Source organism: Lycium barbarum, chromosome 4, assembly GCF_019175385.1.
Source record: "Lycium barbarum isolate Lr01 chromosome 4, ASM1917538v2, whole genome shotgun sequence".
In the NCBI taxonomy this organism is placed as follows: domain Eukaryota; kingdom Viridiplantae; phylum Streptophyta; class Magnoliopsida; order Solanales; family Solanaceae; genus Lycium; species Lycium barbarum.
This window is the reverse complement of record NC_083340.1, coordinates 3,322,833-3,345,703: the sequence shown is the minus strand read 5'-3', so window position 1 is coordinate 3,345,703 and position 22,871 is coordinate 3,322,833. Positions and strand designations below refer to the sequence as shown.

Below are 22,871 nucleotides of genomic sequence, written 5' to 3'. Positions count from 1 at the left end.
GTTAATATCAATGGGTAGAATGCAATATGTAGAATTTGATAAATTGTAGGTAGATCTATTTGTCTAAGAAAGGAAGCTGAGGTTAATAATTTGAAGAAAAATGAGTTACATGAGTGCACATGATGCTTTCTAGAGACTAGAAATCCAACTTGTAACTAAGACAGAGAATGGTAAGTGAATGATTTTAGAATGCAAACTGCAACATACAAGAAACATGTGTAGTTTGCTAAAAGGAAAAATGGAAAGCATGCTATAATAACCCTTGCAATTTAACATAATTAGAATAAGAAATGGTTTTGTTAGATTTTCCCTTATTAGTGGTGGATTAGATATAATTGTTGGCTTGTTGTCCTTAATGTATAGCAAAAGCTTTTGCATCTTGTGACCAAGTGAACCAGGCAGTTTCTTGCTGCAATACTTGCAGAAACCTTAAATGGTGAATTTCTAGATCAAGGATATCTTTTAAAAATGAATTTCATGTGCAAGATTAAGTTAGCATCAGAGTGATTCCTAGCTTAACTTTTTATTGTGAACATAGTCAGCTAGAGCTTTAATCCCAGAAGGGATGTGAACTTTTGAAGGTGCAAAATTTCCCTTGAATTTGGATTTCATAAGCAAAGAAAATTAATAAGGAAAATATCGAACAAAATTAAACTGAAGGAGAACTGAACACAGTTTTCAGTTGAGACAAAAGTACACGGTCGTCACGTTGAGGTTCATCTCGGCAATTAGGGGTGTTCATGGTTTGGTTAAAAACCGATCCAAACCGAAAACCAAAATCAAACCGATAATAAACCGATATTTACTTGAGTTATGTTTAGCTTGGTTTTTGAATTTTTAAAAACTGATAATATTTGTTTTGACTTTGATTTTACTAAAAGCAAACTGAAGAAAAAAATCGAACCGAACCGACAAATTTTATACATGATTTTTATAATTATATATATAAAATATATTAATTTTTATAAATAATTTATTTACTTTATACGCAATTTTTTTTTATCTCTAATAGGCCACTTATACCTTAAGTCGATTTTAAGAAAGAAATCCATGAATTCAAACCCATTTATTCAAAGAAACAACTGTATGAGATTTACCTAGATTTATTTTTTGTATTTTTTATAAACTTTATTCACTTAATTAAAATCATAAATCCTAACACATTTTCTCCATAATGCAAGAAACTACGGCTATCACAATAAAAGGGTAATAACGGATTTTAAGTTGGAAAAGAATAGAAAATTCTCTCCTAATTGTAGGAAAAAAACATGAAAGAGAGAAATATTGTTAATTTTCTTAAAAACCGACTCAAACCGATGGATATGTATTATATTTGATTTGGTTTGGTTTTAATAATTTTAAAACCCGACTAGATTGGTTTGGTTTTAGTTTTAACGCAAAATCGACCCAAACCAACCCATGAACACCCTACCAGCAATCATCTAGAAAGATAAGTGTTCATATACATGGTTTTAGTAGCTGTTGGTTTCTTTAATGTTTATAACTAAGGAAAGGTAGCTGCAAAAAACAGAATCAAATGCAGAGGTGGATCTAGCATATGAGTTGTGGCTTCTTGTGTACCTGTAGTCTCATCTACATATAGAAGAGCTAAAGTAAAATTTTAGAAATCGAGTATATTAAGAGATTCACACACTACCTCTAAATTATATCGAGTCAAAGACATACCCATATTGACAAACTTATATCCCAACTTATCAAGACCCGTTGAGATCAGGGCATCAGCTATCATCCACCAAAAGAATGTTCAATAAAATAAAAAATAAATACACTTAGCGCAGTACTCAAAACGTTTCTAACTACTCCATTTGAAATAAAATTTTGGTATTGTTAATTATATTTGCCGAAACTTAAAGAGATTAATCGATTGTGCTTAACTTATTGCAAGAATACGTCAAGATCCACAATTTTAATAGTAAGGCTGTTGTGGTAATATGTACAAAATATTGCATAGTATGTACATACACGCATAGAGAAGACATATCAGAAATAAGAGACACTAATAATTACTCTTGCCTCAAAACTCAAGAAGAAAATTACCAAAAGCTTTTCACGATTTGACAAACTTAAAATAGTCGAGCTCGATACAGAAATAGTTTTTTAGTTTAGGCAAAAACAATTGATTTAGAGATGAAGAAAATAACCTTCTTCTGAGTCAACAATTAGCAAATATGAAACAACAAACTATGAGATCCAGTATCTCTACCTGAGAATCAGCGAAGATAGACACATAAAAGCTCAAACTCTATCACTTAGCCTTGCAAGGGCCAAAGTGCATTTGCATCATATGGAGAAATTAAATTCATCAAGTGGAGAATTGATGTTCTCATAAACAGCAACTCAACAGCAAATTAAAAAATTTCTGCCAGTCTTCACTCGATGCTCTCAAGTCTCAATGTATTCTCAATATCAAAGTTGTGACATTGATATACTCATGATTCCTTCTTTCATGACTGCAAAATATATTGGTTAAGTTTTTCAACTGCTGGACACGACGTGACCGACCAATGAAATGTGATAGACCTAAAGGTGGCAACCGGTTCCAACCGGTAACCGGTTAGGAAACCGGCCGGTTCCGGTTTACCGGTTTGAAATTCCAAACCGGAACCGGTCCGGTTTTAAGTGGTGAAAACCTTTTTTTTTTTGTTTTTTGTATTATATATATATATATATATATATATTATAGTATTTATTAGTATATTGTAGGTATATTTACATATGTTATACAACTTTATAATTAAAGTTTAAATATTTACTGACTAACAGGCTAATAGCAAGTCAGCAATACAGAATAGTGTTTTTCGTATACATATATATGTATAACTTAATATATATACTATATATATGTATATATATGTACAATATACTTATATATAGGTATAACTCAATATATATACTATACTTATATACTTATATATATGTATAACTTAATATATATAGTATATATATTTATATACTATACTATATATACTTATATACTATATACTATATATACTATATATATTTATATACTATATATACTTATATATATGTACTATATACTATATATACTTACTTATATACTATATATACTATATATACTTATATACTATATGCTATATATACTTAATATATATACTATATATATTTATATACTATATATACTTACTATATATATTTATATACTATATACTATATATACTTATATACTATATGCTATATATACTTAATATATATACTATATATATTTATATACTATATATACTTAGATATATTATATATATATATTATTATTTTTTTATTATTATTATTATTATTTATTTATTTATTTATTTTTTAATTTTTTTTTAATTTTCACCGGTTAAACCGGTCCGGTTCCGGTTTCCAAAATATCGGAACCGGACCGGTAAACTATTACACGGTTAACCGGTTTAACCGGTTCCGGTTTAGCCGGTCCGGTTACCGGTTAAAACCGGTTAACCTGAACCGGTTGCCACCTTTAGATAGACCTACTATACGTGTCAAGCTCACGGCTAAAAGAATACCTCAACCGTAGGATACCCTCTTATTACAGGTTTTGATAGTGTTATGATAAACTACATGCTACTTTACTAAGCTATCATTGTGCAAGTACACTACTTTAAAATTACACAAAAGCACAAGCACTTTTCAACAGCACAAAAGCAAAGCGAACCAGAACCACATGCAAAATCTATATCCAACTGATCTGCATAACAAGGATTTCAGTTACAAATAAATGAGATGTAATTTTCGTGATTCCTTCCTTAACTATTTCAAATTCTCCTGGCTGGCAAATGTTCAAGACTGCATTGTTATTTCTATTTGAACATATTGAATATAGAATATCGAATCATAGAATAGACAGAGCCCCGCCATAAAGGTTGTGTTGAAGAGTGATTTGACTTTTAAATACGTCAATAGTAGAGTTGACGAAGGGTACTTCTGAAATACGACTATATCTTATGGGCATTTTGGTACTTTAGTTTCAATCCTTTTACTTCTCTTCTTGCAAATACGCGTTCTATTTGAGAGGTAGAACTGGATTTGGCCGTTTCTTCTTCATCATCGGTCTCTATTTTCCATTTTTCATTGATGCCTTTCTATGAGCTAAGTTTACAAGAAATGAAAATGATTTCCATCAAACAACATCTAGAAGGATCAATTGAAATATTGAGGTTCAGATCTGCTTTCTAATGGGCAAAAGAGAAGCTAAAAGCTGCAAATCATATAATAGCTGCTCGAATAGCGAATAGTTTAGAGAGTGTCCTCCACGATAAATTAATACATGCATGGTTGAAAAAAGCCAAGGAGATATAAATTCCATGCTTCTTTGTAGCAAAGAAACTGAAAAGGCATTGCTTAAATCCAAAAAGAATACCAAAAATCAATAACATAAAATACACAGGAAAAAAAATAGAAGAAAATAGTGAATTAAAAGGAAAGAGAAAGAAAGAAGATCAAGAACTCACCCAAAAAGAAGCATGGAGAGAAAGAAAGAGTGAAATGAATTTGCTGTCAAAATTTACAAAGAAAATAGCTACAGTAAAAGTTTTAGGCGGATTGGTCCAAAAGCAACACGTGGAAGGTTTAGAAAGATGCCCTCACTTTTGATTTTATTTACGGAAACACCATGATGTGACGAAAAACCCACACTTTTATTTATTATTTAGAAATGTGAGTGCGAGATGTCCTCGAACAGTAGGCCGTTATTTCATAATAGTGATTTTCAACCTCAATTATTGCATTGTCCAGAAGAAAGAAAAAAAAGGGTAAGAATTAGGTAGAATACTCAATTTTGGGATATGCTGTGAATTTTAGGCATGGTTTGAAATGTAGTAACCATTAAATCGCCACACTTCAATGCGAAAATAAAATTTGAATAAGTTTAGCCCTACATAAAACACAGAAGAACTTATGAATGATTGAATCCCATGAATCGTTCCTTATATTTTGAGCTTACAAAGGTTCATATCAAGAAAAGATTCATCGGGTTTGAAACTCGAGCAAATTTTTGAAGCCCGTGAATTGCTCCTTCGGTTGTACTTGTCAATTCTCCGAATTCCAATCGTGTTTCCAGGAGTTTTTAGTTGGAGGTCATTTTATTCAAATCTTTTCATATAAAAGAGTAGTTAAGACGATTACTATTATTTGATAGTAGCTGTTAAAAGTGACTATTTACCAACTTCAGCCAAGAAAAAGAGACAGACAGAACAAAGAACCCTCGACAACTGAAGATGGCCGATGCCTTCTTCCTATTCTAATGTAATCACTTATTCAAACCTCTTCTTTTCTCACTGTTAAAACAGGTATGTATAAAAGAACTGTACTAGATGCGTCTAAATATTCGTATGAGTTATTCATTCATTCATTATTATGTGATACATTTTCTTTTTTCTTAAACTGTGATCATTGCGCCATTTTGCAAGGTTGAAGGATTTACCAAATCCACATTATCAACATGAACTTAGCATGCTAAGGTGGACTCTCAAATACCGAGGTAATCGAGATATATAAAGAGCCCTAGTCTAAGTCAAGAGTCGTAAAAGAAGTTACTATGTGAAATTAAATATTTATGATCTAAAATAAGATACAAATATTTAAGCGAATTTTCAAATATTAAACGATATCATTCTTTTCGTTCTCTCTCGGAAAATAACTAAGGAACTCAGCGAGACTAATAATCAAATTTCGATCCAACAAGACCATTACCAACAACATTGACAAGCAAAAAGATTTAATAATCCTAGCTAGGGAACTATGTGGAGAATAGACAAAGTCAAATGTTGCTTTAATTAACATAAAGAAATAAGAGTGGTTGAAACCTGGGCCGCACAATTAATTTCCTAGCACATGGAAATTGGAATCATGCCCCTGTGTTGTGTTTTGCAGCTACAGTTGTCACTCTCCAAGTTAAGTGACAAAAACACATACCCCACGTTCCTTTGCCACTAATTCAACCTAAAACAGATCACTAGCTTTCAGTATATGCCAATTTACCTAATACATTTTTTATTGATAATGCCACTATACTTATCTCTAGTAGTAAGTTCAAAATAATCTCTTAATATAAGTATCCCTGAGCATTTTAGTCTGAATCTTTTAGATTTGTCAAAAGTGAACACCTTTGATCACTGAATTTAGCAAAAATTCACATTTTCACATTTCAAAGTACAACTCTTAAAATTTATGTTATTCTTAATCTATTTCGGAGTACTTCTTAAGCAAAATTAGTGCTTTTTTTTATCTATTTATTTGTGTCTAGTGTCTTTTTTTGTGTGGTGGTTTGTATGATTTTGATGTAAACTTCTGGTACCTGGTTAAATTTTTTTCACATTCCCGGTTAAAGTTACCAACCAGAGTATGATAAATATCTGATGGAGTCTAAAAGTGCTCACTTTTTGCAAACATAAAGGACCAGAGGTGCTCACTTTTGATAACTTAAAGGGCCAAAACTGCTCAAGTAATACTTAAGGCACTGTTTTGAACAAACTACCAAAGATAAAGGAACCATTTTTTCATTTTCGCAAACTATTCCAGTCAACAAAATAATCACCACACTTTTACTGGATCCAAGTCTGAATAGGATGTCAATGGCATTTCTTCCACTGCCTTTGACAATTAAGATATTTTTCAAAGCAGAGCAATACTTTCTTCAACAAAATTAATACATACTGTACCAAAAGGAGCCAGTAATTAAGAGGCCATAATTCAAACTAGGGTCAAGAGTAGGTAAGTGTCCCCACATACTTCTTTTGTTGCTGAATAATGAATTCAAGATCCACTTCTCTTGATGGAGACACAAATATTCATTATTTTACTAAACACTATGCTCCACATTCTATTATTAAAAAAAACCAAATCATTGATGTAACAGATGAGGACCAAGAACTGTCTTTGACAAATGTTGTCCAAAGGGACTAGGGTCCAACATTGCAAAGTCCAAGCATATTTGACAAACTCATGATAGATACAAACACAATAATTTTATATATATATAAGTACCCTTGTGGAAAGGAACCAGTAAGATATAGAAATGTTTAATCATAAAATAAAATGTTGATATAGTATACTAGCTTGTAGTTCCCTTTGAAAACTAGTGAAGACAGAGGAGGAAGCACTATATATAGAAGCTTCTTGTAGAATAATTTAACATTTTCCAATTTGCAAGTGCTTCATAATCAAAGTCTCAACATAGAAATTAGCATCATCTTACATACCTTCTTTATCACGTCGCATAACACAAGATATACCTTCATTTTTAGGTATATTGTTCGGACATTTTCAGCGCCCGAGTCGGATCCTCCAAATATGCATTAGCTTTTGAAGGATCCAACACACACCTAGCAGTACTTTTGAAGAGCCCGAGGAACATATATACCGAGCATGTTTTATAGCATATATTATGCTGAAAAGTACTTGTTCCCTAAGCATTGCTTGAAGAAATTAAACAGCACATGAATATAAAATACCTTAGAATCTTCAAGAGGAGTTGTCGTCTCCCATGCCGTAGAAGCAAATAAACTAACCAAAAAAGATAAGACCCTAGTGGAAGGAACAAAAATGAGTCCTCCAATTTAAATTGCAGAAAATTAAACTCAGGAGACTTTTGGGAACCCAGAAAGGGAGATAAAGATCAAAGTTACTGAAAAAACTATGCTACAGTAATCGTCATATAAGGATACCTAATGTATATCTGGGATATTTTACATTAGCTCATCTAAATGTAGTGGCCATAAGTGAAAGACACTTGGATGAATCCAAGAAAATTTCACGTAAATTCAACAAATGAAGAAATACATTCGAGAATCAATTGAGAGACGATACAAGGAGAGGAAAAGCTCGAGAGTTATACATCGTCATACTTCAGCAACCTCACCTTCCCTACATACACCTACATCCACCACCATGCTTTTTCCCTTTGAGCTAAAGACTCTGCAACAGTTCCTCCTTGGAGACTGTCAAATATCAAAACAGACCGATCATTATATGTAGAGAAAAAAGAAATACTCCATGCAAGGGCCTTAGCATGCTCCCATTCTGTTGTTTAGTTAGCTATTAAGATAAATGTACCATCTTTTTTCTTCTTTGTTTTGATAAGTACTAGTTCAAATCAACCTTTTACAGGAATATACCCTTTTTCCTATCCGATATCATGCTAAGAACATGTATGCCCAGCTAGGGGTGTCAAATGGGTAGGGTGGGCTGAATTTGGGCGGGTCAAATGGGCAGAGTTAATAAAATAACGCGCCCAAAAATTACTTGGGCTGAAATGGGCTAAAAAGCAGGTCATAACCCAACCCGCCCAATTCTTACTAAGTTTTAATTTCTTTCTTTGTTCTTTTATAATTTTTAAGTACCTAATATAACTAATTGTTCTTCTTTATTATGGCTATATATAACAACATACGCTGTGTAATCCCACAAGTGGCTATATATAACATATTGTAAAAAGAATGTATGTTAAAAAATTAGCCAAGATTTATCACGGGTCAATTTGGGTTACATATCAGCCCGATGTTTGATGGGCTGAAATGAGCTGAGCTAATAAAATAGGCGACTCAATGACCAGCCCAAACTTGGGTGAGTTGGGCAGGCCATGTTTTTGTGGGCGAATTTTGCCACCCCTATGCCCAGTCAAGAACACAATTGAAAGATGCTACAATTACATACATCTTCGATGTTTATGAAGCAAAAATAAGCTAATTAAAAAAGAAGGAACTTACCCGATCCCATAGATGTGGGTCAGGCTTCTTAAAAACCTGAACACGATCAACTTGAGCCGGGTCAGCCACCTTCCACTTGCATGCTGGATGAGGAACACGATGACGAGTATACTGGCTCACTGTTTGATTGCTATAAGGACTCATTTTGGCACTTGACAAATAAAACACAAAAGGTTTCTGACATGGGTTCCTGGCAACAGGCCTCGTATTAAAAGCATATGCAGTGTAATCTGCTCTTTTATACCAATTCAGGAAAGTTCTCGATGGCATTTCTATTTCACGAGGGGACAACACTCCACGGAATATTTGAACTGCAAATCCCCATGATACTGATACGGTCCAACTGTTAGCTTTATCATAGCAAATGGATTGTTGCATAAGGCCAGCCGAGTCGAGCTTCATTGGAACTGTAAGACGTCGTAGAGCTTGCACTCGAGTCACATTGGGAAAGATGGGCTCCACCACATCAAGATGGTGCAATGTTACCAATGGCGCTATTGGATGTGATGCTAGCAGACCGAATAAGTTCCCATACACATCGTACTACACCATTACCAAGAAGTCATAATCAGATAGGCCTTTATTAAAAGGGCAAATTACACATCTGGCTGTCGGCCAAAATAATTACATTTTCTAGCCAAATACACAAAATATACACACTATCATGTATAAAGTATGTATATTATACATTATATACAAAAAAAAATGCAGTTTATGTCAATTTCCCTTATTAAAATGACTAACAAATTATAAAGTACAGTGTGGAAATACTTTTTCACCAGCATTTTCCATTATGCAGTAAAATCAGTAAAACGCTATAAATTTCGCAGTTGCACAATTCAGAGACTGATAAGCAAGAACACACAGATTATAAGGTCTTTCTGCTTACAAAGACAAATATAGACGAACCAAGTAGGACATTCTATGCAGAATCCGGCAATTGATCTAATAATCTAATCTTTCACCACACACTCAATTAAGAAAAAGCAATATTTTTCCGAGGAAAAACAATACAAACAACCATATTTTCCCAGGGAAGCAGATTTAGTTCAATCTGCGTATTAAAGGAGCCTTTTGTCCTTTTTCTTTAACATAAAAAAGTCATCTTTAAGTAGTATAGAAGTGTACATGCTTCTATTACCACTCTTGCTTTCTTCTTCTATGAGTTTGGCACACATGTGAATTAATTCTTTGACTTGTCACAGAATTTGCAGAGTCACCAGACTCCTCTTGTGACTTACAGTAAGCAGATACACATGTGATGTGTTTTAATACTCATTAAGAGAACCCCAACTACCAATTTGAAAATTCAGCTAAAAGAACTCAACAATGGTTACCAAATTTACAAAACCAGCATGTGAAATACTGAGATGTTGTCAGATATGTGCATAGAGAACATTGCATTGTGAAAATGGTACTCCCTCCGTCCCAACTTAAATGAAAGTGTTTGACTGGGCATGGACTTTAAGAATGAAAGGACGACTTATGAACCTTGTGGTCTAGATAGACATTTGTGTGGCTATAAACTAAAATAGGAAATTCAAACTTAAATTGTTATTCCCTCTGTTTCCGCTTGGTTGTGTTACTTCCCTTTTTAATTTGTTTCAAAAAAATGTCACTTTCTATATTTAGTAACTCCTTACCCTAAAACATCCTAGGTGACAAGTCTTTAATTTAAGATCACAAGATTCAAAATTCTTCTTTTATTTTCTTAAACCGTGTGCCAAGTCAAACTAAAACAAACAAATTGAAACGGAGCACAACTAACCAATTGCATTGTCGGCAGAAACATCAAAAAACATAAAGCATCTACATAAACAAATAAAAACCAAAATTAAATTAAAAAAAAAAACTTACTAACCTGGTGAAAACCAAGTTCTTTGGTGAGTGGAACACCAAGTTCAGCCATACAAGCTTGCATTCTATCATCAGAACCATAAAGTCCAGGATACCTTTGAATACATTTATCTTGCATTTTCTCAAGTGCTTTAGCTAATGGATAACTAATAGCAAATCCACCACCTCCATAAGCCATACTATAACTAAAATAAATATTCTGCAAATGACTCTCACTTGAACTACCAATATAATAATACTGATTATGATCATACTTATTCAATATCCTCACTAAATTATCAGTAACAAATACAGTATCATCATCTCCCATTACAAACCACCTTACATTATCCATATTCCCTAACCTTAATGTCTCCGAAACAATCCTCGATATGCGTATCGCTGACCGGTGCCCTTGCCGGTTGCGATACGCAAACCGGGAAGTGTCGCCCGAGATCTTGATCTCGGGCAGCACTTCCCGGTCACCTGTGATTATTTTCACAGGTTTATCTAACCAAACAATACCTCTCATTTCTTGATCTTTTTTCCACCATAACTTTATATATTCCTTTCTTTTTCCCCATAACTTTGCTGATGCAGCAATGCCAAAAACTATATGCTCCAACCCGGTTTTTTCCTCCTTTTCTTCGGGTTTTTCTTCGAAACGGGTCGGGTTACTCAGTTTACTTGAGATGTTCTTGATTATTTCAGATGAGTGAAGGAATAATCTGCTCCGAGTTAAGACATCTTCATTGTTGCAAGATTTAGATGAAACGAGTTTTAAAGTGTAAATAACGTAAGTAGCTGAAACAAAAAGGATAAGAAATACCATAAGCTTAGGTAAAACCCGATTTTGTGACCCGGAAACACTTCTCATCTGATCCCAGATAATTTTTTCTGAATCTTTTTCTTTCTGGGTCACTTTCATTTTACTTAACAAAAAACCCCAACACACAAAAAAAGAAAAAGAATTTTTCAAGAACCCAAGTTGGGAACCCTTTTTTTTTTTTTTTTTTTTGAGAATTTTGAGAAGGTGAGTGGTGGATCTGGTAAAAGATAGAAAAGGGTGTGTGAATATGTAGAAGAAATTTCAGAATTATTATTAATGAAGAAAGTAGTAAAGAGATAAGGGCTGATAGTTTCAGTAAAAAAGGTAAACTACATGCATTGGGGAATTGCTGTTATCAAGATTCAAGAACAAGAACAAGAAGAGACCGGCCTGTTTGTGCTTTCTCTCTCAGCTTATACTGCTAAGAGGGAGAGATAAAAAGGAGAGTCCTTTAGCTTTAAGTGTCATCTTTTTAGTAATTGTTTTTTTTCCTTAAACATAATACTTCTAAAAAATAGTTTAAAGTAGGAATAAAATCAGTAAGAAATATATCTTTGGAATAATATGTTTAGACATAAACTTCTAAATTTTTTAATCTGATAAAACTCACATATTTTAATTTTTTTACCTATGTCCGGTATCTACATTGGAATCCAACTATATCTGGATTCGCGCAGCGCAGGCCCTATTCGAGAAAGTGTTCCCTACTAAAAAAATGTTTTATATCCAGCCCTCAAACAGGTTGAGGAAGGAACAGCCTCATCCATTGCAGCACATCCTTTGGTAGTACATATCTTAAATTTAAACTATATGAAAAGCTCTATTTATAGCAATTTCGCAATTAATATATGAAGTATGATTTCAATTCTAGATTGTTTAGGAGGGACTACTTTACTAAATTAGATAGATTATCTAAAGTTTTATCTTTTTCTTATGAATGTAATTAATTTAATCTCAACTTTAGTGTCGTTTATGTCAATATTTTGATTTCATCATTTTTTTTCGCTTACTAGATCTGCATTCATCTTAAGAAACTTTGTATCTTCTCAAAAACCTTTTCTTATGTAATACTCCTACTATAAACTCTTTCGACACGATTTTTCATTCAATTGATTTTAAGTTCTCGTTTACTTTGCAATACTAAATTAACCTATGACTCATTAGTAAACCATGACTAGGGTATTTGGAAGTCCACCTAGAACATAACTAAACTGTGTTAAACCGCATATTATAAATTAATCTCGATGCCTTTAATAAATATTAGTATGTGATATCTTCTCATATCAAAGTTTTTGTGAACAAAATTATCTAACATTTATATTGCTAAAAGTAGCATATAGTCTATAAAATTAATCAAAATATATATGCAAGTTAGCTTGTTTTCCAAAATCATTAAAAGGACTCAATTCACCACCCATGAATCATAACTCACTATCACTCTTTTTCGTACTATGTTTTTCTACTAATCTTTTTGGCCCCATAATTCACGACTCCTATTTTCACCAAAATGAGAAATGGGATGCTAGAAAAATTATTACTTATTTTTACTTATCATGTATTGACTTGACACACTTCTTAAGGAGTCATAAATAGAATGACAATTTTATTATATCACTCCTAATTATTACTAAGTCATCCACTGATTAAAATTAATAAAACATATTTTAAAAGTTGTGTAACACTAAAAATTCGTTGAACTCGCCTAATAATTAATACTCCATCCGGATCAAAGAGAGTGTCCACTTAGTCTTTTTTGTTGGGTCAAAAAGTGTGTTCACTTATCAAATCAATAAAGAATTAATCATATTTTTTTCCAGATTTACCCCTATTAAGTGTTATGTGATCAAATTCCAATATATATTTAATTAATGGTAGTTTAGTCAAATTATTTATATTTTTATCTAGGAGTTAGTATTTTTTTAAGAGATATGCAAATGGCTAAGTGAATACTCTTTTTAATTTAGAAGAAATAATAAGGATAAAATAAATATGAAATAGTAAACTGGATAATTATAAATGTACAACGTAAAAATGATGAAGAAAGTATTATTATTATCAATTATTTTAAAAAAGGGTGTAGTACCTTTTTGTCGGGTCGGTATCAATTTAATTTCTCTCTCACACACAGTGAGTGTGTTCAGAAAGAGAAAGTTTCAACACTGTTTCACCTAGTAGACGCGTGTCGTCCAATTAATAAATTCAGGGGAAAAAAGACGTGGCATTATTTAGTATTGGCTATTCGTGTCGGTGGGATTTAAATCTATGTGCCTGCGAATAAAATAAATCTATGAACCTGCTAAATGTCGGAATAAACTTTATTTAAATAGAGATTTTGTTGGATTAATAGGTCATTTCCAGTTTAAATATTCCTTTGAGAAATTTCCATATGGTTAAAGTATATATAAATGTTAAAAGTGGTGATACTTATTTAGGGAAAATAGTGAATCTAGGATAATAGAGTAAAATCATACTAAAAAGCAAAATTGGTATTTCTGCTAAATCCGTATGTATTATAATTATTATCAATTATCAATAAATAGTAAATTTTATAGTATTTCAGACCAACCCAACTTACTATCATGCATACTATACTTCTTTAAGTTGGAATAATTATGAGAAGAAAACTATACCTAGTTGGACATTTTACCTCTAAACCTGTTAGACTTGTTTTATTTCCTGCCCTGATGTTCAATATTTGTATTAGAGAGAGAAAAAAAAAATGCCCACTGAAAGGAATCATATCTTACTAATGACCCCTTAAGCTTGTCAGTAAATTATATTTAGACATTTGAATTATCGTTTGTTTCAATTGAGCACTTGAACACATAATTAAGCTTTTTTATTAGATACTTACGATGCATTTTTTTTTTTTTACACGTGTTCTCAAATGTATATTAGGTGATTACGTTAACCAAATAAAATATGTCATCTCCCTTAATTATAACACCAACCTCAATTGGAACAATTATGAGGTTTTTACAGCCTAGCGGAGTTAATGTGCATAATCAAAGAAGGTTACATATTTTAAGTGGTTTAATTACTACGTATGAGCACTTTAGGATACGCGCAACATAAATTCAAAATTTAAATTAAAGTGTCTAATAAAAATAATTTATCATGTATTCAGTTACTCAATTGAAACAAATCGTAGTTCGAATGTCTAAATAAAATTTTATGGAAGGTATTGAGCCATATGTTTTTGTTCATATAAAAAAAAATTGAATACGAGACGTTTAAATAAAGAGTGGAAAGATTAATTAGAAGTCCCAAATTAAATTCTATCAATAAATAAGTGTATACTAATTCATGCATCAAGACTGCCGTGCTTTGTAAGAGTGATTGACGGGGTTTTACGTGTGAACAATTAATTAACGTTTTGCCTTGTATTTACAGCAAAACAAAAGGCATCACATAATTTAGAGACCTTTGGGTTTGGTAAACAAATAAATAAATATGTCGACTCTTTAGTCTTTAATATGCCGACGAACGCCCCATAGTTATTACTCCATTAATTTTCTTCCACTTAATTAAGAAGCCCCAGCCATACTCGTTAATTTTGTAATTAGAAACATAACTTCATATTCATGCTCATTATACGTGATATATAAATGTATTTGGTCCAATTCAGACGTCAAGCTGTCCCGATACTACTAAAAATACTTACCAGGCCAGTTTCAATGACCATACGTGTCTAGCTAACGTTCTATAAAGTAGAGGGACCTAAAATACAAATACATGCAAGTATAGGTGTCATTAGAGAGCGGAAGGAAAAAACCATTTGAATTTTTTTTAAAAAGTACATTGTATATACAAAGCTAAGAAAAATTATGTACATAGTAGATGATGAATTCTATTTATGAAAATCTTGCGTCCACACTAATCCATATTGCGTTTATATCTATCCAAACAAGGTACCACCTATTTATTTTTATATTGAACTCTAATATTTGTAATTTTAGGAAAAGTAAACTAAAAATGGCATATTGATAGATTTGAAGAATTAGCTCAGCAGATGTGTCGGTTCAGTGTGTCTCATATATGAACACATATTTTGTTGACAATAAATGTAAACCATAATAAGTACAACCAAAATAAAAGTCGGGTTTTCATTTTCATTGTCGTCTCTACCAACTCTGCTATGGTCCTGTTTTGTTTTGTCACCAGATAAAAAGAAAAGAAAAAGGGGGAAAAGGGAAAGTTTCACAATATTCCCTCTTTAAGTAGAAATTAGATGGAAATAAACAAGAGAGAGAGATTGAAAAATGTTTTTCTTTAAACACTATTGCTTGCAATCAGTTATAAATTAATTTTCAACTTTTTACCTTTATGGATCAAGTTGTTCAAGTGTACTTGCATTTACAGTTACATATTGACAGAATATATGTATAAAACACCGAAACAATCTGAGAGGTGGATTCAAAATTTAAAGTTTATGAATTTCTACATCGACCTTAAATTAATACAATAAAAATAATTGAGTAAAGGCCTTATAATATATATACATATTGTGTTAACGTAAATCCGTAATTGGTTTCTAAATCCGTTCTGTTTGAGATCAAGCTTACATTAAGATACAAAATATAATCACAAAATGCTGTTGAGATTTGTACTATTAATAATCATTCGTTAGTTTAATATCTAATATTTATTCTAACATATTAGAACATCTGATGCAAATTGGAGGCAACTATTGTTTTGCTGTCAATTAAACTGTTAAACTTTTATTTATTTATTCAAATTGGAGGAAACTATTGTTTTGCAGCCAATTAATTAAACTGTTAAAACTTTTTATTAATTTTCTTGTATAAAGACATGCATCTATAATTTTACATATCATCAATTATGCAAAACCGTTTTGTATGCACTAATTAATAGCGAAAAAGTCAAGATATGCGTAATTTTAATACTGCGTATATTCATATACGTCTTAAACTCCATATTTCTAGAATTCAATACCTACAACGTAACGTCGTAACTTGTTAATCTAAAATAAGAATACGTACTATAAAAGTTTGTGGTACACTTCATGATGGTAGTTCAAAGATCAATTCCTTGAATCATTTGCTAAAAGGATAAAAGTAGTTACATCTTGAAGTAAATAACTATGCCTTTCAATTACTATTTTGGTAAAAGATTTGTGCAATAGCAAACCATTATACCCCTTTGGTTATCAAAGATAATTATCATACCCCTTTTGTTCCCTTTGTTTATCACAATGATTATCAAGACCCTTTGAGTATAAAAAATTTGATACGTGTCAATAAGGGGTCAAATTTACGGGTTAGGTTGAATTTGGACATTCAAAATGAGCTGAATTTAAGGCTAGGCATAAATTATATAAAACCGAATCGAGAATTTTGGTAATTCGGGATTCGGTAACTCGGTATTTGATACGATATTCGGGAGTAAAATTTCAGAATTACCGTATTCGGGCCAAATTCAGTACGAGACATTAGTCCCAATCGGTATTCGGGATATATCCCGAATACCGAATTATTTGGTATCTAGAGTACGTTAGTTGAAGATGTTCTTGACATATTTTAGGTAGGTGTTGTTGTCCCGAATACCGAATTATTTGGTATCTATAGTACGTTAGTTGAAGATGTTCTTGACATATTTTAGGTAGGTGCTGTTGCAAAATAGGTCAAAGTGAAACAAAGACACTTTATGCAAATCTCAGGAGAAGCCATGGACTTCTAACATGTTTGGCTGGGAAATTTTCATGCCAATTGGAGTCATTGTAGCTAGATACTTGAGGCAATATGATTTACTCTCACACAACCATTCAATCACTACGCTTCATCCTCGGGTTCGCTGGTGTCATCAGTGGGCTCGTTCTCAATGGTCGTTTAGGTAATTGAATGGTAAATCCCAAATATCGTACCGAAATTTATCAAACCGATGTTTGATTTTCGGTTCAGTAATTGGTATCTACTTTCAATTACCGAATTACCGAACTCAAACTTTGAAAATATCAAACCGAATACCGAACGCCACCCCTTACTGAGTTAATAACTAATTCGTCCAAAAGTTACTTGGGTTGAAATGAGTTGGGCTAAATAACGGGTCATAATATAATCTGTCCAATTTTTATTAAGTTTTAATTTCTTTGTTGTTCTTTTTTATATTTGTAAGTACCTTATAATTTTTTTTTTGTTATTTATTGTGGTTACTAGTGACAATAGCCCAAGCAAAGCCCCGGGCCAACATGAACAAAATTTATACTTTTATAGTTTTATACACTATTTGAAACTTTCAATTAATCCCTTTTTGCCTACAAGAAAAATTTAAAGAGAAAGTGAAGATATTAAAAATGGTTCGAGCACTATAATATGACCAATATTACTGCCTTAACCATAACTCTAAATAGTTGAAGGTAATAAAATAACTTAATCCTGTATTTCTCGACTAGAGCTGGTACAATTATGAGCACACTCAACCCTTTTCTAAATTATTTTTGTTAAATATTTCTTTTGATTTTGTTTCTAATAATAAATCGTCTCAATTCTTCAACTTTTTTAATGGCAATCACTCTAACACTAAATTTGTACGTTCAAAACATGACTAATATAAAAGTAAGAATCATGCAGTAAAAACTTTCCCTATTATAATTTTTTATGAATGTAAATTAAGTTTAAACTAAAATCTTCTAGTGTATTTTTTCATAAAATTTCTTAATATTTTAAAAGAGATAGTTGGCATGCAGAAGGCAACTCCTCTTTCCTTACTTAGTTGACAAAAAGGAATAATTGTACTTATCAAATTATCTTCAAGAACATTATTTTAGTTAGAAACTGTTTTTAATTGTGTAACATCAAGTAATAAATATACTATAACTAGACGGTCAATGCCCGTTGATAACGTCCAAATCCACCCTATTAATTAGAATGGGCACGGTCGTATGCAAATATAATTACCCAACTATGAGTCGGGGTCGAATCCCACAGAGAACAATATGTAGGCGATTAGGAAAAGTAGGAATTTTCACCAATAATAGCTAAAGCCAAACGATAGATAATATTTTGGTTTTGTTTGAGAGAAAATTATAACTAATGCAAAAATGTAAACTAACCTAGAAAGCAAGTAAAATGATCAATGGCCACAAGCATGGATACAAGGGAAACTACGCTCAAGTAACGATCCAATGTACTTCATGATTTACAAATAATGGTGAGTTTATATTACTTAGCCTCGGATAATGACTCTAAATTAGTTTCTTCCGAAGACTAACTAGACTACCTAATTGAATATCCCTAAAGCAATTAGGAGCATTAAGAACACCTGAATATGGCTACAAGTGGTGTCGCCTATCCCTAGGTCGATTTTCATTAGATGAGGGTTAACACCCCAAATTTTTGTTAATTAATCTTTCTCAATCCCGAGTTTGCCTCTTCCAAGTTTAAATCGAAATAAATGGGCAAATCTTAGGGTTAGCTACTCCCTTAAGAATCATTCAAAATGAGATTAATTAAAGAAACAATAACTCACTTCATTAGGAATAAAATCATTCAACACATAAGCAAAACAAGAGATTCAATCCAAACTTAAACAATATATACTTCCATAAACAAGGTTCAAGTATTGAAATGAAATACTACACACATAAATATTCAATACAAAGCAAGAGTAGAAGAAATGGGTAAAGAATTTCTCATTGGGTGCTTCCAAATCTTCTCTTCCAAGGTGTTGGTGATGAACCCTAGCCTCCAAGAACTTGTGTGTTGTGCCAAAGATGATCCTGTTTTGTTGCCCTAAGCCTCTCTTTATGCCTAGATTTTTCCAAGTCAAAACAATGACAAAATATGCCCAACTTTCAGTTTTTGCAGTTCTGCCCGTTTTTTGCAGTTCTGTCCCGTTTTTGCAAAACTGTCCAGTTTGGACAGTTTTGCAAAACTGTCCCATTTGGCCTCTTTTTGACTAAATTTTCACTTGGTTTCTTCTGATCACTTCTAAATCACATAAGACCTGTAAAATAGATGTAAATGATATTAAATACACTATTTTCTCAAGCAAATATAGCAAAAATACAAGATTAAAGAAAAGATAAGTTGGTAAAATACCAACTTATCACCCGTGCTGTGCATGGCCTCAACACTTTAGATTATAGTGCATCTATGTGTATGTAATTGTCTTTGAATAATGATTATATTTATATAGAGAGAGTATATATTATGTTCAAAACACGATTAATATAACATTGTAGTTTGTGCTCCGTATATCAAATTTTATTATATTAATGTTTGCTACGAATACAAAATCGGCAAATTTATTAATATTTTTTAAAAGAGAAGACTTATTTAAAAGGAAACTATTTTCCTCTCTTTGAGATAAAACAATAGCAATATTTAAGCATCAGTTGATTCTTTCAATTTTAATTCGATTAATTTAAAGGTGTAAAATACTTATTATTTTTTTATCAAATTTTGATTTGGATAATTCTAATTGAAATTATTAAATTAATTTTACATGTTTAAAACGAAACAAAGTAGAAATTGATTTTCTATTTAAACGAAGAAATATTATTTTTTAATTTTTGGTAAATATTCTCGGTTTAGCTCATTTTACTTGTCATGTTGTCTTTTGCATGGTTTTTTAAGAAAACGTCGATTAGAATTATAATTTGACTAATTTACCTTATTCATTATTTGATCTCCATTTGATATATTTTTTTACGACATTAATCTCTTTTCACATTTATTAGAATAAGAATAAAAATAAAAAAATAATTAAATTCTATCTTATTTTAAAATATAAATATTTTAAGTATATTTATTTTAGTAAACATAACAAATAAATGACATGGCGGAATAGCAAATACAACATTTTAATATCTAGATTAGATCTCAGGCTAATATAAAAAAAAAATTGTATGGTATGACTACTTAACCTTTTGAAGAAAAGCAATTTCATTTGCTCCCACTAATGGATTGATACGCACGTGGTAATGAATCCATCATTATTGGCTTAATGAGATACTTTGGAAATTACATGAATATTGTTTGATTTTTTAATATGGGGTGCACTTTTTTTTTGACATTATTAATTTGCACTATTTTTATGCATATGTATATATATACTATGTTCAAAACACGATTAATACAACATTGTAGTTTGTACTCCGTATGTAAAACTTTATTATATTAGTGTTTACTGCGAATAAAAAGTCTGCACTTTTTTTTTGACATTATTTTTTTTAATACGGGGTTCGATTTTTTTTTATATTGTTTGATTTTGTTAATATGGGGTTCACTTTTTTTACCGTGAGTTTGGAGCTTTTTTTTTATATTGGTTGATGTTGTTTAGTATGAGGTCCATCCTTTATGGGGTGCACTTTTTTTTTTTGAGACATTATTAGTTTGTACTATTTTTATGCATATAATATATATACATATATTATGTTCAAAACACGATTAATATAACATTGTAGTTTGTGTTTCGTATCTAAGACTTTATTATATTAGTGTTTGCTACGAATACAAAGTCTGCACTTTTTTTTTTAACATTATATTTTTTTTTAATATGCGGTTCACTTTTTTTTTCCCATGAGTTTGGAGATGGTGAGTTCCATTTTTTTTTTCTTCCTTTTTTTTTAATTGCTCGATGTTATTTAGTATGGGGCCCACCCATTTTTTTAAGGGACAACGGACGACGAAGCATGGGTCTAAACCCATGCTTTATATAGTTTTTTTTATTTTTTTTATTTTTTATATTGCTTGGTGTTGTTTAGTATAGGGCCCACCCTTTTGGACATTATTAGTTTGCACTATTTTTATGCATATAATATATATATATATATACTATGTTCAAAACACGATTAATATAACATTGTAGTTTGTGCTCCGTATCTAAAACTTTATTATATTAGTGTTTGCTACGAATACAAAATCTGCACTTTTTTTTTTTACATTGTTTGTTTTTTTAATATGGGATTCACTTTTTTTTTATATTGCTTGATTTTGTCAATATGGGATACTACGTTCAAAACACGATTAATATAACATTGTAGTTTGTGCTCCGTATTTAAAACTTTATTATATTAGTGTTTGCTACGAATACAAAGTGTAACACCCCAAAATTTTCTTTTTTGAAAGTAACACCTCAAATTTTTTTTAGAAGAAAAAAAAAAAAAATTTAGTTATGTTTCGGGTGACCTGACTTCGGGAGGTCGTAACCCCATCCGAATTTGGGAATTTGGGAAACCTCATAAAATGAAAGTTGTAGATAATTGAAATACCTTTCCAAACATATATTATGGGCTTATAGGTGACATATGGATAAAGAGTTATGGACGTTTTAATGCAGAAAGGTCAAGCTGGACAGCAAAATTCGGCCCAACCCGATTCCAAGTCGGGTCAGGCCCAACCCCTTAGCCCATTAAGGGATATTTTCAGCTCCCTTCTTCATTTCCAGACCAATAATTTCCAGAACCTCCTAGAGAAAGAGAGAGAAGAGAGTAGAGAGAAAAAAACCAAGATTTGACCAAAATCGGAGTCCCGAATTCCGAAGCTTGTGAAGAGAAAAGTGTTGTACGTTGCATTGCCTTCATTTTGATCCAAAAATCAGCTAAGAAGGAGAGTGGTGACTTGGTTGCTGCATACTTAAGGTAAGATTGAGGTCCCTTTTTCATTGTTAACAAGTTTGTTTAGAGATTTAACGGATTAGAACGGATAAAATAGCGTTATAAACTTGTTTGTTGCCTTATTGCAATTTATGGATTGGGGGGCTGTTTTGTTGGATTTAGATGGGTGGAATTAATGGAGTTATGATGTATAATAATTGTTGATGTTGTTGATAAGTTGTTGTTCTTGAATTTGAAAGAATAAAGTGTATGAAGATATTGTATACAAACCCGTTTTTGGATTGGGACTGTTGTTAGTGTTTTTAGCATAACTCCTTGTATATAGCTCCGTTTTGAGTGATTCAAGATGTTCTGGAAATCTATTTCATAGACCTAAAACTTTCATCAAGGCTGTAAAACCCAGTTTTGACTTTAGCTACCCGAAAAGGGGTGATGAAGTGAAGGGGGAGGTGCTGTCCAGATTTCTGTTTTGAACATTCTACATGGACTGCTGTTAGTATTTTGAGCATATATTTTTGTAAAAAATTGTTGTAGGGGTGATTCGAATTTCTATGAGACCCTAAGACATATATCTACAACTTTCATTGAGGACACAAAGTCCAGTTTTTCTATTTACCCCTTCGAAACGGAGCAACAATACAAGACAGTAGTGCTGTCCAGAATTTCTGTTTTGATAGTTTGGGCTGATTTTCGTTGATTTCGTGTTTAGTTGTGAAGTGCTGGGACTTTTGAACTTAAGTAGATATTTATTTGTGTATTTAAGGTATATATGCTCTTGTACAAGTTAAGAGGAATTATTTGACGAAGTGGACTTTGATTGGTCTATGGCGTAGATGATTTGAACTCCTCGAGTTGTGGTAGAACTTGTTGTGTGGTAAAACGCCAA

The 22,871-nt window shown here is 31.8% G+C and overlaps 1 protein-coding gene and 1 long non-coding RNA gene across 2 annotated transcripts; both read right to left on the bottom strand.

Annotated features, from left to right (window-relative positions):
• Positions 1 to 7,638: 7,638 nt before the first annotated feature.
• LOC132634866 (uncharacterized) lies at positions 7,639 to 11,862 on the bottom strand. Its single transcript, XM_060350982.1, has 3 exons — positions 10,603 to 11,862; positions 8,742 to 9,284; positions 7,639 to 7,973 (listed from the first exon to the last, which is right to left on the bottom strand). Exons 1-3 carry the CDS (start codon positions 11,503 to 11,505, stop codon positions 7,875 to 7,877), a joined length of 1,545 nt encoding a protein of 514 aa, XP_060206965.1. The 5' UTR covers positions 11,506 to 11,862; the 3' UTR covers positions 7,639 to 7,874.
• Positions 9,676 to 10,588, bottom strand: LOC132634868 (uncharacterized). Its single transcript, XR_009580362.1, has 2 exons — positions 10,194 to 10,588; positions 9,676 to 10,158 (listed from the first exon to the last, which is right to left on the bottom strand). It is a non-coding gene; the product is annotated as an uncharacterized LOC132634868 (long non-coding RNA).
• Positions 11,863 to 22,871: the final 11,009 nt, after the last annotated feature.

Bases quoted from the DNA above. Each gene is read 5' to 3' on its own strand.
- LOC132634866 (XM_060350982.1), bottom strand. From the start codon at position 11,505: ATGAAAGTGACCCAGAAAGAAAAAGATTCAGAAAAAATTATCTGGGAT. The intron at 9,285-10,602 runs GTTAGTAAGTTT...GTAATGGTGTAG, and splicing joins AAGAACTTGGTTTTCACCAG to TACGATGTGTATGGGAACTT. The intron at 7,974-8,741 runs GTAAGTTCCTTC...GATATTTGACAG, and splicing joins ACCCACATCTATGGGATCGG to TCTCCAAGGAGGAACTGTTG.